This window comes from Nannospalax galili, unplaced genomic scaffold, assembly GCF_000622305.1.
Source record: "Nannospalax galili isolate Female #2095 unplaced genomic scaffold, S.galili_v1.0 scaffold271, whole genome shotgun sequence".
NCBI classification, from domain to species: domain Eukaryota; kingdom Metazoa; phylum Chordata; class Mammalia; order Rodentia; family Spalacidae; genus Nannospalax; species Nannospalax galili.
Window position 1 is genome coordinate 6,760,969 of NW_008331789.1, and position 18,828 is coordinate 6,779,796.

The 18,828-nt window shown below is 39.8% G+C and overlaps 1 protein-coding gene across 2 annotated transcripts in view; it reads left to right on the forward strand.

Annotated features, from left to right (window-relative positions):
• Positions 1-18,828, forward strand: part of Rab28 (RAB28, member RAS oncogene family) — an 83,315-nt gene that overhangs the window by 11,922 nt on the left and 52,565 nt on the right. For both annotated transcript variants that reach the window (XM_008826892.2, XM_008826891.2), the window contains exon 4: positions 14,737-14,866. In XM_008826892.2, coding sequence (XP_008825114.1) covers positions 14,737-14,866 — 130 coding nt within the window. The remainder of the gene's footprint in view (positions 1-14,736; positions 14,867-18,828) is intronic.

Here is an 18,828-nt window from a genome sequence, read left to right on the forward strand (position 1 = left end):
GTCGCAAAATATAAGTTAACTATTCTCAGATCTGTAATCAGTGGAATTTAGTACATTAATAACATGTAACTATCATTAAATTGGTGGTGCATGTTGACTACTTTTGCGGATGTCTTATGCAGTTTATTCTTCACAATTTCTGCGACTGTTACAAGGACATACCCTGTTGTGCTAAACAGCCATACTACATGGTGTTTCTGAGAAACATCCTAAGAAACTGGGAATTCTGAGATGATCAGAGAAATTGTCATGCGCGAATGGCAGTGCAGTAACATTTTTGTGCTTTCCAGTAATTCTGAACTAAATGGTATGTAAAATACACAAAAGTGCATTTACCACTGTACTATTTTGTTGAAATATATGTAAACAGTATGTCCCAGCCAGGGAAACAGTGGTTCACTATGAGCACTGGGGAAGATGTCACTTTTTAAAAGCATTGCTCTCAAACATATTCCGATATATTTAATAACTTCGTATTTTATAATCATACAATTATTTTTTTAGAGTAGGTCCATATTACTTCAACAGCTGTACATACTTTCTATTACCCATTTCATGAATACTTTGGACGTTAGCACACATGGTACAGGATAAAAACATTCTTTTTTTAAAACTTTCTTTTTTTGGTCTTTTTGAGACAGGGTCTCCCTGTAGCCCTAGCTGGCCTGGCACTCGCTATGCGGACCAGCCTGGCCTCGATCTCACAGAGATTTGTCTGCCTCTGCCTCTCAAGTGCTGGGATTAAAGCTGTGCCCCTGTGCCGAACCTTTTTTAAAAACTTTATTTTTATTTTATTTGTATGAGTGTGTTGCCTGCATGTATTTAAGTGGACCCATGTCATGCAATGCCCACAGAGGTCAGAAGAGGGCATCTGATCCCTTGAAACTGGAGTTATGGGACCGTTGTTACCCACCATGTAGGTGCTGGGACTCAAACTTGGGTCTTCTGCAAGAGCAGTTAATGCTCTTAACCACTGAGTCATCTCTCCAGCTTCCAAAAACATTCTTTTTTTTTTTTTTTTTTTAAATTATTTTTTTTTTATGTGTTTGCGTCTATTGCCTGCATGTAGGTAAGTGCACCCATGTCATGCAATGCCTGCATTGGTCAAAAGGAGGCTGTCGGATCCCCTGGGACTGGAGCTAAAGACAATTGTTAGTCGCTATGTGGGTGCTGGGATTCGAACCCGGGTCTTCTGCAAGAACAACCAAAGTTCTTAACTGCTGAGCCATCTCTCCAGCCCCTCCAAAAACATTCTTAAATAATGTTTTGGCAAGCTATTTTAAGGCCATCAACTTAATAAGTTAATGCTAGTTAGCATTTTGAATAAACTCATCTAACTTATTCATTGTATATAGAATTATTTTACATATTTCTAACTTTTCTGTTGTGTAAGAATTATCTTATATAAGTCTGGGGTATTAAGCCATTGAATTTTTTTTGCCCATGTGAATCTGTTTTTTTAAACCATTTAATACCAAGAGGGAAGCCTATTTGAAGGCTGGAAGCTCACTTGGCTTTAAAAAAATTAATTATTTTATCTTCTTCACTTTTTCTCATGATAACGTTAAAACTGGAGCAACAGTCTATTGAATAGTGTTGGTCAAAACCAATTGAATTGACCCCCAGAAAGAATTAATGAGATATTTTGACAGGAACTAATTCTAAGAATTAAAGTATGTCCTAGTTAAATTCCCGGATTTTAAATTAAGTTAAAAATTCCTAGGAGTCTTCAGAAAGATGTTATAGGCTATTTTTCCTAGTGGTTGGGAGCAAACACACAGTACGTAGTGTTTAGTGCCCTGTAACCTGTGGCTCACAGAGGCTAGTGACAAAGCTCAGAGGAGGACAAGATGTTTCGTTTCTGTAGCTCTTTCCATCCTGGAACCTAAGTGGTTTGCAAACACTGCTCCACTGAGCATAAACTCGATGAACGTAGTCATTTGTGAGGTGGAACACAACAACTGTTTGTACCGATGCCCCATACAAGTGAACCTGCTTTTATCTACCAACAGAAAGAAGCATTTGATACATGAAGACTGGAGAGAGAGAGCACCTCTCAGGGCTCGACTCCCGGCACCTTCCACTGTCTTTTACTGTGAATTTTTTCACTGGATTATTTGCCAAGTTGTAGCTGTGTTTATAGCCTTCTTGTACTGGTGTTCCTTATATGTTGTAGTGTATTATGGCTGTTGCATAATTTTAGTTAATTACTGCATATAATTAAAAATTGAAGTAGATCGTTTCTCTTGCAGGACAGGAAGAAAAAAGGAACATGCATTTTGGGAATGAGAGAACTTACTATTTTTGAGATTAAGTACTCGGTTTAGTGTCGCTTAAATGATAGATTTTTTTTTTTTTTTTTTTGTGCAATCCTTTCCACCCTGGTAGAATAGAAATTTATGTAAGGGGCTAGAGAGATGGCTCAGTGATAAAGAGCACTGGCTCTTCTTGAAGAAGACCTGGATTCAGTTCCCAGCACCCACATGGCAGCTAACAACCATCCATAACTGCTGTTCCAGGGGATACGATGTACTTTTCTGGTCTCTGTGGGCATTGCACAACAGGGGTGCACTTACATACATGGAGGCAAAACCCTTATACAAACTAACTTAAAAAATTTAAAAATCATGAAATATTTTATAGTTACTGAGATTGTGGGAATAAAATATTATAGCAAGAATTAAAGGTAATCACTAGGAAAAAGTTATTAAGAATATGAAATGGAGGCTGGAGAGATGGCTCAGCAGTTAAGAACACTGATTGTTCTTGCAGAAGACCCGGGTTTGAATCCCAGCACCCACATGGCAGCTAACAACTGTCCGTAACTCCAGTCCCAGGGGATCCTAGTGCCTCTTCTGTCCTCCTTGGGCATTGCACAACACAGATGCACTTACCTACATGCAGTCATAACACTCATACACATGAAATAAAAATAATAAATAAAATATTAAAAAAAAAGAATATGAAATGTTGCCAGCAGAATGCATTGCTTTCAAACTGCAGTTGTTACTTTGAGATTGGTGTGCATTTGGTGTGCCAACTCGTGCTTAGTTGATGCTAAGTGAAACAGATGAAAACAAACTACTACATAAAAAGTGACGTTTTGTTGTATTTATATACAAGAACTTTGGACTTTGCAAAGAGAAGCTGTAGTATCTTGGAATTGGAAGGAAAGACAAAGTACAGTGAAGGCATGAAAAACAGAGGAAATTGGCATTGACGAATTTAAAATAAAGAAGCAGTTCTAAAAGTTGAAATCTGATTCCCAAAGGTCCTGTGAAGAGCTGTGGGAGGGAGAGCAGCAGTTAGAGGCTAAATTAAGGAGAGCAGCAGAGAGGCAGCATGGGTGTCAAGACAGAGAAAGCTAGATGGCACCCGGTGGTGTCTGGCCTTAGGAGCAGTGCTGTGGGCCCTTGATGGCCACGGCATCATGCACGGTAGATCCCACAGGTGCCGAGGTCACCTCAGACTTCACTTGAGGCTCAGCTCTCTTGCATTTTGGGGAAGTTGTGCTTGTTTGTGACTGGTAAGGATCTGATAATTTTCTGGAAAGGGTCAGAAGGGCTCTGGATTGATTAATGTACAGAGAGACTCAGCTTTGAAGGTGCCCGTACGGAGGTAACTACTCAAGAGTTGTGATTTTTAGGGAGCTGAGGCTGATGTGTAGAGGCTTTTGGAGTCAAAGTTTTGGTACTGAATGTCTTCCAACATTTGGTCCATTTTACCTGTATTATCAAATGACATGTGTGATATCAATGTTGTTGACTTTTCATTCGTTCTGATACCGTTAATTTGTTTCTTTTCCCTTTAATTGATCGTTTTGAAAAACCAGCTTTGGTTTTATTGCCTTTTTTTCTCTTTCTATTTATTGATTTCTTCTCTACTTTTTATTTCTAGTTCCTTTTCTTGTTTTAGTCTGAAATTGTTCTGTTTTCCTGCTGTGGGAGCTTAGATTACTGGTCTTTGCTCTAGAGAGCATATAATGGAAAACCATAGTAATTCAATGCTAACCTACCTTATTTAAGTACAAAGTCCTGCAGCCTCAGACTTCTGGGATTGTAGACGTGCCTGGCTAAGTACTGCATTTGCTGCACTTTACTGGTTTTGATAGGTTGTATTTCTGTTTGTTCTCTTATGACTTGTTTGATTCATGTATTATGTAGAAGCATGCTATTTAATGTTTAATCAAGTAATTTTAATTTGAATCCTAGTTTAACTTAAGTGTAGTTTGAGAGTATGCTTTGTGTGAGTTTTCTTGTGAATTTGTTAAGGTGTGCCGTCAGACTCAGAGTGCAGTCTGCCTTCGGGAATGCACCCGAGAGCTTGAGAAGGAAGTGTGCTCCGCTTTGTTGGCTGTATCGTTGTGTGCATCAATGTGTGTCAGCTGAAGTTGATTACTATTCGTTAGGGCAGCTCTGTCCATACTGAATTTATTTGCTTGATGTGTCAGTTAATGAGAAAAGAGTGTTTAAGCCTCCAATTAGAACAGCAACTTGGTGGATTTGGAATTCCTTCCAGTTCTATAACTTTTGGCCTCATATATTTTAAAGCTTTGCTGTTGGGAGCATATATCTTGAGGATTATTAGTATTCTTGGAGAACTGACTTTTTTATTATGCTAGAAATTATTCATAATTTTCTTTATTCTGAAATTAGCTTTGTCTGAGATTAATTTGAGTCTAACTTTATTTTCATTAATGATTAAATGACATTTTTCTGCCCCTTTTAACCTGTGGTTTTATATTTAAATTGAATTTAGTATAGGAAACATATAGTTGAGTCTTGTTATTTTTCTCTGCTCTGATAATCGTATGTATGTATGTATGTATGTATGTATGCATGTATGCATGTGCTGGGGATCGCACCCTAGGTTTCTTGAGTAATGGGAAGGTGCTTTACTACTAAGCTACGGCCCTGGCTCGTTTTTTCATTTTGAGACAGATCCTTACTAATTAACCAGGTTACCCTTGAACTCACTCACTAGTTGATATAATAATTTTTTTTAAAGACTAGTTAAGCTGTTTTGCCATACTATTTTGATTGCTGTAGTTTTGTAATATAATTTGAAGTCAGGTAGTGTGACACCTCCAGCTTGTTCTTTTGTTTATGATTAGCTTGGCTATTTGAGAGTTTTCTTTTTTTTTTTTTAATGGTACTCATTTCTGTGTTTCTCAGAACGTCTGACATTGTTTTCCTTCTTCCTGAAGAACCTTTTAAAATGTTTCTTCCTGGGTCTGGGCCACCTCACTCTGATTATTTAAGCTTCATTTGCCTGCAAATTTCATTTTTCTTAACAGCCAAATAATATTCCAGAAAGACAGATGTTGCAAGTTCTCTTCATATGTGGATAATAGCTTTGCATCCTTGGATATGTATATTTACATTGGAATACCCATAGACATCAGAAAGCCTGTACGCTTCTAAGAGAGGGAAGACGGAATGCAGGTGGTGTGGAAGGACAGTGGGAAATAATGGAGCAAGAAGGGCTAAGTGGGGTGGGAGGTGGAAGAAGGGCGGGGTGACAGGAGTATGGGGGGGTGACTAACACTAAAGAATTCTGAGTTTTTAGACAACGAACACTAAAGTTGAGTTAATACTGAGTTAGACAACGAACACTAAAGTTGATGGGGCTGGAGAGATGGTTCAGTGGTTAAGAGCACTGATTGCTTTTCAGAGACTGCACTTGCAGAGGTCCTGGGTTCGATTCCCAGCACCCACATGGAGGCTAACAGCTATCTGTAACTCCAGTTGCAGGGGAATCTGATGCCCTCTTCTGACCTCTGAGGGCATTGTAGGACACAGGTGGCGCACTTGTATACATGCAGGCAATACACTCATACACATAAAATAAAAATAATTAAATGAAATATTTTAAGAAAGACTTTTGAGAAAGTCAAATAGAAATATACTGTTATTAGTTACTTTTCTGTTACTGTGATTATAAAAGAAAGAGTTTATTTGTGCTTACAGTTCTCGAGGAATCAGAGTTCTTCATGGCAGGGAGCCATGGTGGCAGGAGGTGGTTGGAGCAGGAGCAGAAAGCTAAGTGCTCACATCTTCAGGCAGGCACAGAAAGCCGAGAGTGACTGGAAATCTAGCAAGGCTTAAGAACTCTCTAATCCCACCCCCAGTGACATGCTTCCTCCAGCAAGGCCACACTTTCTAAGACCTCACAAAACAGCTCCACCACTTAGGGACAAAATGTCCAAATACTTGGAGCCTGTGGAGGACATTTTCATTCAAACCACCACAGCTACTGTAGAAGCTTCCTAAAATATATACATACATACAGGGTTTAAATGGAGTTACTTTATAATGAGGGGACACCATTGTCTATCAGGTAAAATGGCAAGTGCCAGGAGTGGGTTATCTTTTTTGGAGTTGTTGGCCAGGAGGTTACCATGGGCTCCCAAACACTGCAGATTGTTGTCATTGCTTTCGGTTACGTTTTGGAACTTGATGGTAAGACCTTATTGCTGAAGACACCATATACTTGAGTCATGGGACATGGAGAAATCAAGCTGGTACTGACCTGAGGCTTCATCCCTTCTGGCATAGCATTCATAACTCCAGCTATAGCACCAGAAGGTACTCTGCATGCTCCTGGGGGAGAAAAGTAATCACTAGTCATACCTGGCTGGGAACCCTGACCACCGGTGTTACACTGGCACAAATGTTACAGTAGTAACCAAACACTTTCTGATTGAATTTAAGGCCTACTCCACAAGACAGAACTTGTGCCTGGCACTGTTATTGGGGTTAAGAACCTGAGGCCAGGTGTGTCACAGGCCATAGGAGAGAACACATTGCTATTATTCTGCTAAATGGATATAGTATTAAACCAGTGCGTAAAGGCTTATCATTGTATCCATAGATAAGTGCATCTCTCAGTCCTGATCAAAGAATATTCTTGAAGTAGATGGCGATTAACACAGAGATCCACAATTGTTCAACATGTAGGGAAGAAACAATTGTGGAGTGCTCAGCCCTAAATAAGACATCTGTGTCACACCCCTTCTTCTAAGTCTCGGGGATCATTTTGGAAGAGTGAGTAGAAAGATTGTAAGAGCCAGAAATAGTGAATGACTACAGCAAAACAGTTTTCTGTTTACAACAGGGCATTTGCACATACAAACAGTGGCTATGACTGCATGCACAAAACCTCCACAAGGTCAAGTGATACAGAATCTCAACAAGGAGTGTGTGTGTGTGTTTGTGTGTGTGTGTGTGTGTGTGTGTGTGTGTGTGTTGAGGTTGGGAAGTCCCACCCCTAGTTGAGGCACTATTAGTAATTGATGACTACTCCGGTGAGGGGGAGTCAGTTTTCTTCAGGGAAGTGGCCCCTGAGGGACCCATGCTCCAGTAGATGGCCCTATACCTATGGGCATCCTGGCAGCAGTAAGTGGACTCCATGGATGTTTTATTTACTTTTCTGTTACTGTGATAAAACACCATGACCAAGGCAGCTTATAAAAAGAAGAGGTTATTGGGCTTACGGTTCCAGGCTCCAGAGGAATGAGAATCCATCATGGCGGGGAGGCCTGGCAGCAGTCACCCGGAACAGAAAGCCAAGTGCTCACATCTTCAGGCAGAAACAGGAAGCAGAGAGAGCCAGACAGGAACTGGGCAAGCTATGTACTCTCAAAGCCTGCCCCAGTGAAGTGCTTCCTCCAGCATGGCCACACCTCCTCATGGTTCCATGACTCTCCCAAAACAGCTCCTTGAACTAGGGACCAGTGTCCAGATACTTGGAGCTAAGTGGGGGCATTCTCATTCAAACCACCACAGTGGGTAAAAAGAAAAAAGAGAGAAGAAGAGAATACATGAAGGTGAGAAGGAATAGGGGGGTGGGGAGGATGGGGATGAATTGTAGTGGACTTGATAAAAATATTCAGTCAATTAAAAAAAATTGTTTCTTTCAAGCCAGATGTGGTGATGCCTGCCTCAAATCCCAGCACTTGCTAGACTTTAGACAGGAGAATGAAGAATTTAGGGCTAGCCTTGGCTACAAAAAGTGAGACTTGTCTCAAAAACACAAACAAAAAATAAGCCCCCCCAAACAAAAAAGAAACAACCCAGCAACCAGGCAAACAAAATACATCAAAAGTAAAACAAACTAAAACAAGTAAACTATTACCTGGGCAGCTCTCCTCAGTATGAATTCCCTCAGAGTTTATTTCTCTGGGAAGTTTGTAAACTTCTGAAGGATAATTTCCTTATTACAGAATTCTAAATTGGTTGTTTTCTGTCAGCACTAAATGTTTTGGTTGGTTTCTCTCTAGTTCTTATCTATCCTCTTATTGGTAGCATGCTTCCTCCCCTTTTCTGGCTTCGTTCAGGATTATTTGTCTTTTGTGTAATTTAAATATGTGGTATGTCAACATGTAGAATTTTAATGCTTCTCTTACTTCAGCTTCTCATTTAATTTCTGCTGCTGTGATGAAACACCCTAACTAAAAGTAACTTTAGGGGAGGAAGGATTTTAGCTCACAGTTCCTGGTCACAGTCCATCTCTGCAGGGAAGTCTGAGTAGCCTCCGGAGTGTGAGACAGCTGCCCACTGCACATTTACAGGGGCAAGCAGAGAGAAAGGAGCCATGTGCACTGATTGCTTGGTTGCTTGTGCTCAGCTGGATTTCTTTGTACAGGTCAGGACTTCCTGCCTAGGGAATGGTGCTGCCTGTCATGGGCTGGGACAGTCCCCACAGACATGTCCTTTGGCCAACCCAGTGTAGACAGTCGCTCATTGAGAGTCACTTCCCAGGTCATTGTAGATTGCACCAAGTTGACAAAGCTAACCAGCAGACTCTCGATCCTTTGAAATACTTGGATACATGGTGTGGTGTCTAAATTAATTTGGCAATTTCTTGGCATTGCCCCTTCAAACATGTCCTGAACTTCTGTCTCTCTTCCTGTTCTGGTCATCCCTGTAGTGTGTTGCTTGCAGTTGTCTCACTGGGTTTGATGCTCTGTCTTGCTTTATTCATTATCTTTCTTCATTTTAGTTTTGGAAGTTTCTGTTGACCCGTATTTAAGCTCACATGTTTCTTCTAGGCTGTGCCCAGTTTGTTAATGTGCCAGCCATGGCATCCCTCATCTCTGTTACAGTATTTCTTATATCCAGCATTTCTTTTATTAGTCCTTGGAATTTCCATATTTCTGTTCATAGTGACTACCTGTTCTTGCATGTTGTCCATCTTTTCCATGTAATCCTTAAGGTAATCATCAGTTTAAATTCACTGTCTAGAATTGTAAAATCTATATTAAATCTGAAATTAGTTCTTGTATCAGTCACTTTTCTGTTGCTGTGATAGAAACACTAACCAAAGCAATTTATAGAAGGAAGAGTTTATTTGAGCTTATGGTTCCAGGGAAATTACAGTCCGTCATGGCAGGGGAGCATGGTGGCTGGAGGTGGCTGGAGCAGGAGCAGCAGAAGCGAAGTTCTCGCATCATCACACAGGCACAAGAAGCAAGAGAGTGACTGGAGATCCGGCAAGGCTTAAGAACTTTCTAAGCCCACCCCCAGTGACGTGCTTCCTCCAGGATAGCCACACCTTCTAAAACCCCCCAAAACAGCCACCATCTGGGGACAGAATGTCCAAATACTTGGAGCCTATGGGGGACATTTTCATTCAAACCATCACAGTTCTATTGCTTGTTTTTCTCCTAATCTGCCTTTTGAAATGCAGAGCATTTCCTCCTACTTGCAGGAGGCCCTCAGAGACTTGTTGACTGTTGACTCATTGCTGTTCTTTATACAGTGGAGTATAGGGAGGGTCACTGGACTGTCACCTGAGATTCTGGCAGCTGCACCTGGCTCCTCCCTGCCTTTTGTAATTCTTTCCTGAGTACAGGTGGCCTAGTGGTCTTGGGAAGTGCTAGAGTATGCAGACTGAGGAAGCCTAGTTGAAGGGGGTGATTCCATCTATGTGGCTATGGGGAAGTCATCATCTGTGTTGGGGTGAGACTTCCTGGCAGTGTGGCTACTTTAGGCTCACCCATACTCTGTAAGTGAGCCCCAAAGACTCATTAGTTCCTTACGTTGTACTTAGGTGGAAATGGTAAGTTGTTTGTCTTTGGTGCCCTGCCTGGAAGGATAGACCTTTGTTTATAACTCCCCAGGGAAAGAGTTTTTACAACAAATGCTTAGTTATTTTCTATTGAATGATGGGCAAGGTAAGTTGAATAATGAGTTGAAGTAAATAGGCCTTTCTCATCAGGTTTTCCATTGCTTTGGCCTTGCATATGTTGCATTTAGCTTATAGCTTTAGGTGACAGAGGCATCAAACCCCTCTGGTGCCCTTATTTAATTCTTCCCATCCTTCTTAGGTATTTCAGAGAACTCCTTTTTAGGTAATATGTGCCTTGTGCATCATCGAACTGACATTGGTTGCTTTATACTGGAGTTCTGTTGATTCTGTGGTGAAGTATGGAGGAAGGAAAAGTTGTGATCAAAATATGTCAGCATTTAGGAAGCTCCTGCTTAATGAGAAGATGGCCCCAGGAGTCAGAAGTTGAGAACTTGCCTTCCTTGAAGGGATGCGAGTCTGGGTAGATAGCACAACGGTTGCCTTCTTTTTCTCCATGTCAGAACCATGAAGGTGCCTTTCTCTGCTCTTCAAGTTCCTGGAGGTAAAGCCCATAAAAGTGGGGTGATTTGAAGACGGGGCTGCTGAGAGTTTGTCCCTGTGCTCCTGAGGCGCCTTCTGTAGATGGCCAGAATTGCTATTTGGACATTCCTACTTTACTTCCTCTCTTGGCTTCTGCTCCAAGGAGGCAGGTCTTGGCAGAGACGCTCTTTGATCTGCCCATCTTTCCAGGGCTCAGGGTGGCGATTTGCCGTCCAGTCTTGGTTCTCTGATCAGAATCCAGAGAAGTCCATCTTTGTTTTGTTTAGGATTTTCCTTGTAAAGACAGAGGTAATAACTGAAGTTTGTTATATGTCTGGACTGTTACAAAAAGCCCTGGAGTTTCTTTTGTACTTTGATACTGTTGGTTTTCCCATATTGGCTTCTCAGTGTTTTTCACTGTAGCATTGAAGGTCAAAACCAGCAGTAATTGTCATGGTAAGATCAAAGGCAGAATCGGTTTTACATTTATTTGTGTTGGGAATATGAACGCAGAGGCATTTGGGTTGGCAGATAGTTAGAATTTATCTTTTTTTTTTTTTTTTTTTTTTTTTTTTTTTTTCCAATCTTAAAGGATTCAAAAGAATCTCTGAAAAATGTAAGGACACAATGGTTAGACCAGGGGCTAATAGGGTTGTCCTATGAAGAGCTGGATGGTAGGTTCTTTAGGTCCTGCAGGCCATTGCTATCTCTGTTGCAGTGAGTCTTCATCTCAGGTCTTCATTTGTAGTGCAAAAACGGCCATTGATCATGCTTAAAAGAGCATAACTATATTTAAATAAAAGCCTTATCTAGAATACATGTGGACTGGACCTTTGGTTCACAGTTTATAAACCTTTGTTCTAGATCAGTGGTTTCCAGTTTTCAATATTGCTGACCCAGAACTGTTCATCAGCAGATGGTGACAATTATATTTTATTTGCATATACTTATCATACTGAATTACTGTCTCATTTTGGTAGAAAGATATTTATATATTAATGAAAAGGTTCCAAGACTTTTAAAGTTTAGTTATCGAGGGTCTGGGGTTTATTTGATGAATATAAAACAAAGTTACCATAAAAATGTGATTCACATAGAATAATAAAAATCCCATACAATTGTATAAAATATTAATTTAAGTGATTTATTTATTGTGCATTTTTATTCTCTTAATCATGTAGGTTTGTTAGGTATTTTTAAAGTGAGAAAGCAGAATTGTTTTCCAAGATCAATAGGTGATGGGTCCAGGACTAGAATCTAAGAGTAGCGCTCTTTCAGCAAACAGTAAATCCTGTCACCTCCCGCAGTGGAAGGTAGAGTCAGTACAGTGAGGGTTACTATCTCCAGAGTTCAGTTTTGGAGCTTTAGTCTTCAAGAAAGTGAGATTATATTTCTTTTTTAAATTAAAAAAAATTTATTATTTCTATTTTATGTGTATGAGTATATTGCCTGCATGTAAGTAGGTGCGCCCATGCTTTGCAGTGCCTGTGCAGGTCAGAAGAGGGTGTCAGATTCCTTGGAACTGGCATTATGGACAGTTGTCAGCTGCCATGTGGGTGCTGGGAATCGAACCTGCGTCCTTCGCAAGAGCAGCCAGTACTCTTAACCACTGAGGCATCTCTCCAGTCCGAGATTATATTTCTTATTTCAGATAATTCTATATTTGTCATTATTTCAGCATATCTTGGAAGAAACAAATAGATCTTGTTACCAAAATAAATCAGAGAAGTGGTTTTGTCTAAAAATTATGGACTATTTATATTTATTTTTGTTTTATTGAGGCAAGTTCTCATGTAGCCCAAAGTGGTCTCGACAGACGTACGATGTAGCTAAGGCTGACCTTCAACTTCTGTGCCTCTTCCTTCTGCCCTCCCAAGCATTGGTATATGCCACCATTCCTGGCAAACTAAGGTGCTGTTGGTTGATGTTTTGTTTTTTGGGGAGGGAAACAGGGTCTTGCTATGTAGTGCAGACTGGCCTAGAGTTCATTGTGTAGTGGCACACTAAATTCAAACTCCTAATAGTTGTCCTGCTTCAGCCTCCTTAGTTCTGAAATTACAGGGTTGAACCACCTTAAAATGATAGAATATTTAAAATTGAAAGGTATCTTGGAAACTATCAAAGATATAATTGTAAAGATAAGAAACCCAAGGAGCTAGAGAGATGGCTCAGCAGTAAAGAACACCGGCTGCTCTTGCAGAGGATCTGGGTTTGGTTCCCAGCACCCACAAGGCAGCTCACTACTGTCTGTAACTCCAGCTCCAGGGGATCCAATGCCCTCTTCTGATCTCTGTAGGCATTGCATGACATGGGTACACTTATGTACATGCAGGCAATACATTCATACACATAAAATAACAATAGTAGAATACGTTTTTTAAAAATATAAGAAGCCTGAGACCCTGAGAAACTTTGTGACTTAAGGGCCAGAGTGGTTTAATAAAACCACAGTGCTACTCAAAGATTGTAACAGCAGTCAGTATGTTCTGGCTTTAGAAAGTCTACTTCTAAAGTCTTGACAGTTTCTGTGAGCCAAGTATTGCATATACTCATGATTAAAATTTTTATATAAACTCATGGATTTTGTTAAAAAGAGCTCAAAATATTTTACTAATTCCTGTCATTTCTGCTGTCCATGCTCGGCTGCTAATTGTTTATGTGCATGGTAGGAGCACCACGTGCTGGTGTCTTAGCCATCTTGTCTTAAGTAGTACCACAGTGATGGTAGCTGCAGGGGAGCACATACCAGGAGGATTGGAAAATGGTACAAATAATGCTGCCTCCCCCATCTCCACCCCCACTGAGCCCCAAGCTTATGGATAAGTGTTTACCAACCTATTACTGGCTGTGTCTTATGCTGACATATTTATGTGCCTGGTTTTCCTGGAAGACTATGAATGAGTTCCTTGAAGTTTTGCACTTAGATCCCTAAGATTTAGCATAGTGGTTAGTATAGAGTGTACAGACAAATGTATTTAGCCATTTAGTCCTTGAATCAAGTCCTGGTTCATCATTTATCTGGGTCATCTTGGTTATTGTAACCTCTACCACTGAAATGAGAATAATGTCCACTTCTAACTGTGGTGAAGTTGAAGGTTATTGAAGAGACCCATATCTGTGTTTGGTAGATAGTAGATCACAAGAACAGTTAACTTTTCTTATTATACCTAGGAAGTCTGGATGCTTTGGAGTCCAGAATTTTCCTGCAAGCAGAGCTTTGTTAAGTGTTTGACCCCCAAACTGGATGAGAATCAAAGAATGCGGTTCTATTTTTTTTGTGAGTGTATGCTCCTCATCCTCTCCCACAAAATAATGGGATAAATTAAGAAGGCATATGATGCATGAGACACAGGAAGCAGGCCCTCTGTCGTATTTGCGTCTCCTGGACTCTTGTTACAGTGCCATGTCCCATTTTACATTGCTCATTTTAAAGAGGATGTCAAAAACTGTAAGTAGTATGTCCTGGGGAGAATCAACAGCCATGATTAAAGGGACAGAAAATAGGCCCTTTGAGGCAAGTTTGAGGAACTGAGTTTATTTGCTCTGGAAAGCAGACAGTAAAGGAGTTGCTTAACAATCTTCAAGTATATGAGGGGTTATTATGAGGAGGATATTCTCGGTCGTTCTTCAAATGCACAAAGGACCTAAAGAGGAAATCCACATTTCATTTGAAGAAAATTGTGTTAAACACTGAAATTGACTATCAAGGGATGTCATGGAATCTTCAGATTTGAATGTATTTAAAAGGAGAGGCAACAGATGGTTACTTACTGAAAAGTGTAAATGTTTGACCTTGTGAAAGTAAGAGGCAGGATTGTGGACTTTGCTACTTTCTCACTTTTGTGACTTAATTTTCTTATATTTACCGAATTTGCTAAACATTCTTCAGATGTCTTACTGGGAAACCACTTAAAATTTTGATAAAATTATACCTTAGCCTGCATTACATCTTAATTTCAGGATATATTGTGAATGGTGAATGGAATCATTTCGTACTGTTTCTGCACTAAGGTGAAAAGTTTGTATACACACTTTTGCCCTGTGCCTGACATATCAGAAGCACTGAAGAGTATTATTAGTATTTCAGCAGTATGTTACAAACACTCTGTGATTCTCTTGGGGCAGGGAATCCTCTTGGTGTATGATATCACAAATCACCAAAGCTTTGAGAATTTAGAAGACTGGTATTCTGTGGTGAAGACGGTGACCGAGGCATCGGAAACACAGCCCCTGGTTGCTTTAGTGGGCAATAAAAGTAAGTTGGTACTATTTATTTATATGTACTAAGTTTTGTTTGCTTCTGTGGATTGAATGTTTGTGTGTACCTACTGATTCAGACATTGAGACTTGAATTCCTACTATGATGGTAAGTGGAGATAAGCCTTTGGGAAAGACATAGGGCCATTGAGTGAAGCCCTCATGAGTGGGATTCATGTCTGTTCTCATCTGCTTTCTCTTGTGACAAGAACGCTGGCCAAAACCAACTTGGGGAGGAAAGGGTTTATTTGGCTTACAAGCACAGTCCATCAGCAAGGGAAGCCAATGCAGAAACTCAGGGCAGGAACCTGGAGCACAGACCATAGAGGAGAGCTGCTTACTGGCTTACTCCCCTGGCCTGTGCTCAGCCTGCTTTCTTATACAATACAGAACAACCTGCCCAGGGCTGGCATTGCCCACAGTGGGCTGGGCCCTCCCACATCACTCAACAATCAAAAAAATACTCCACAGACATGGCCACCAAGCAATCCATTGGAGGAAATTCCTCCAATCAGGTGTGTCAAGTTGACACTAAAGCTATGCAGCACAGTGTCCTTACAAGAAGAGACACGAGATGATCTCTTTGTGAGGATGCATCAAGAGATGGCCCATCAAACCAGGAAGAGGGCCCTTACCAGACCATCTCCTGGTGTCTTGATCTTGAACTTCTGTGTGCCTGGAACTATGAGAAATGATGTTTGCTGTTTAGTTCACTGGTCTATGTATGATACTTTGTGATCTAAAGTCTAAACTGAGAACTTACAAAGACATTTGCTTGTCCTGTTGATTTTATTCCTAAAAAATAGATTTGATATCTAGAAACAGCTTTTTGGGAATCTAACTAGAAAATTCTCAAGACTACGAATAACCTTTTAATAACATTTTTTTATAAGTGGCATCTATTCTGTGAAATTCATAGTATAGCGTATGGTGAACACTGCATTCTAAGAAATAACTTTTAGACATGTGAACTGACCCTCCATTTTTAAGCATTACAGTGTGATTAAGACCTACTTTTCCTGTTGAGTGTGTGTTCTGAGATTTGCTCTCTCATAACTGGTCTGCTGCTTTTGATTTGGACCCTATAAGGGTGAGTTCAGTCTAAAAGTGTTTGTGTCAGCCTGGTGTAGTCTAGGAGGCAGTGTGGGATGTTGAGAACAGCAGCACAGCCGTGCATGTAGGGTTAAGGATCCCGTATTGCAGCTTCATTCCATCAGTGGTTTTGAGCTGCATTTTATTAAACTGTCTCCCATTCTAGAGAAGGAAATGTTGCCTGGGTGGAATTTCATACACATCGTTCCTTGTTCACACCTCTTACAAACTTCTTTTCCCGAAAGTTTAGATTTTGTTCTGGTGCACAGATAAGTTTTTTTTTTTTTGAGAAAGAGTGTGTTGGGAAGAAGTACAGTCCTTGGTAAAAATTACAAATAAGTAGTTTTTCAGATCTGTTTCTTGGCCTATGCTCTATGGCATGTGAAAATCACGAAACTTAACCTAGTACTGAGTTCTTGGGTTTATAGTCTTGCAGTGCAGTAATTCTGCACAAAAGCCATTAATGAGCATTTTTAGATATATGAAATTTTATGGTATGACAGAAAAAATACAAAATGAATTCAAAGTATACCCTTGAGGATTTAGGTCAGAAACTGTTTCCTGAGTACAAGGGATGTTAAGTCAATACCTATGTGTACTACCAAGAAAATGATCTCCAAATCTCTGAAAAGTATAGTACATTTTTTCTCTGTAATTGTTGAGGAAATGGTATTTCCTAAAGGGCAAACTAAGATTTCTGCATTATGTAGTTGTACACACTGCAATGTGCGCCTGGCAGTCCACAGGCATCACAAAACAGCTGCAAAGTCACTTCTCTCCTTATACTGTCATGCAGTCTAAAAAACAGTATAGCATGTCACAAAATGGCCTTGGCCTGCTTAGAAATTGTAGTGTTTTATCTTCAGGTTTAACTAAAAATTTCACATCTTTGGGTGGATCAGTTGCTTTGTAGTTCATTGAAATCTCCCTTCCAAATCATATGTTTTGATATATTTGGGTTCTATTTCTGTATGCAGCTTTTCATTTTAGATGATAATTTCTTGGTCACTTGTCATGTTACCAAAGCATTAACTTGTACCCTGGTTAAATTTATACTTCTGTTCGAGGTTTCCCATCACCTTATGGAAAATTGGTGGGAGGGAATTGGGATTTTTCTCATCTCTTTCAGGATATAGTCCAACCACCATCTGCGATAATGGCATAGTGGTGCATGATTATATATTATGTGACATGCTTAGGCCATCCTGTGGTGTATCCACCATTGGCCACCATAGTCACAGACAGGATAATGGGCTAGATGAACTACTGGTCTAGGCTGGTCTAGGCTACTCTAGGCTGGTGGTGTCGTGCCCAGGTTTTAAAAACACATGTTTATGCAAGTTATTTATATTTTTCTAGAAAATTAATAGGGTGTTGTATTTGAGATTTAATAGCATAAAAAGTTTTTAGCTTTGACCCAGCCACAACCCTTTTATTACATGTATTTATAGTACATGAAAAGCACATAGCAGAGTATCAAGTCACATAGTCGTGATATATGTAAATGAAGCAGTTCTAGAGGAACGTCTCCTGGATATCATTTACTGTGTAATCTGTCGCTGGCCCAATTTCATGTGATTATATAGTGAAAGATAATTCTGCAGTTAAGCCTGTTAGGGTTTTAGCACTATGTCTCCTGAATATTTTACAATTTCTGTTTGTAAATTGATGTTACATTAATTAGTATGATAGTGTATTCATTTTTTTTGGAATATAATTTTATTAAAATGTAGTAAAGTTCACAGACGATTTCATGCATTGCCAACTGGATGTGTGGTGGAGAGACAGCAGAGACTGTTGCTTGCTGTTGTCAGAGCATGGCTGCCTTGGGCTGAAATCCTATTTAAATTTATCATTGTGCATTGTTTGTTGCCACGTAAATATAAAGCATTTGTTGAAAAGAAATGCATGGTGTGTAAAAATATTAACAGTGGGCTCAAGAAATGGCCCAGTGGTTAAGAACACTGGTTGTTCTTGCAGAAGACCCGGGTTTGAATCCCAGCACCCACATGGCAGCTAATTGTCCATAACTCCAGTCCCAGGGGATCCAACAGCCTCTTCTGACCTCCACAGCCATTGCATGACACATGTGTACTTATATACATGCAGGCAATGCATGCATACATATAAAATAAAAATAATAGGCTGGAGAGATAGCTCAGCGGTTAAGAGCAATGACTGCTCTTGCAGAGGACCCAGGTTTGATTCCCAGCACCCACATTGTGGCTATGAACCATCCTTAACTCCAGTTCCAGGGGAATCCAAAGCCCTCTTTTGAGGGCTTTGCACGACACAGGTACACTCACATACATGCAGGCAATACACTCATACACTAAAAATAATAAATTAAAAATAAAAATAATAAAGTTAAAAAAATACTAACAGCAGTCATAAGGAGAGCTTGTGTGTGAATTTATTCAATCCTGTGAGCTTATTAGTAGTAGGTTATTTAACTATTTGCTTTTATTCAAAATATTAAACTCAGATTTTGACTGAAGATAGAGGATAATTGTATACAAAGATGAATTATAAGTTACAGAAAACTAAATTTTATTGTATTGCTACTTAATGACTTAAGTTATCCTTTATGATATATTCTTAGATTTATGTAAGTAGAGCAAATTAAGGAACTAGCCAGTAGAGAAAGGGATTTGCTCTAATGAAATGGGCAGAATTATTGATAATTAGACCTTAATTACTTCAGTGTATATTACTTAAGTGTATATAATAATTAAAACAGTTTATTTTAGCCTGTGTTCTGTTATAAAAGTCTGTCAGCATTAGTTAGTAATATTACTTTATGCAACTTAAGATATTATCTGAAGTACTAAGTGGTTGTTATGATCCCTGGGCTTTGGATTTAGAGAC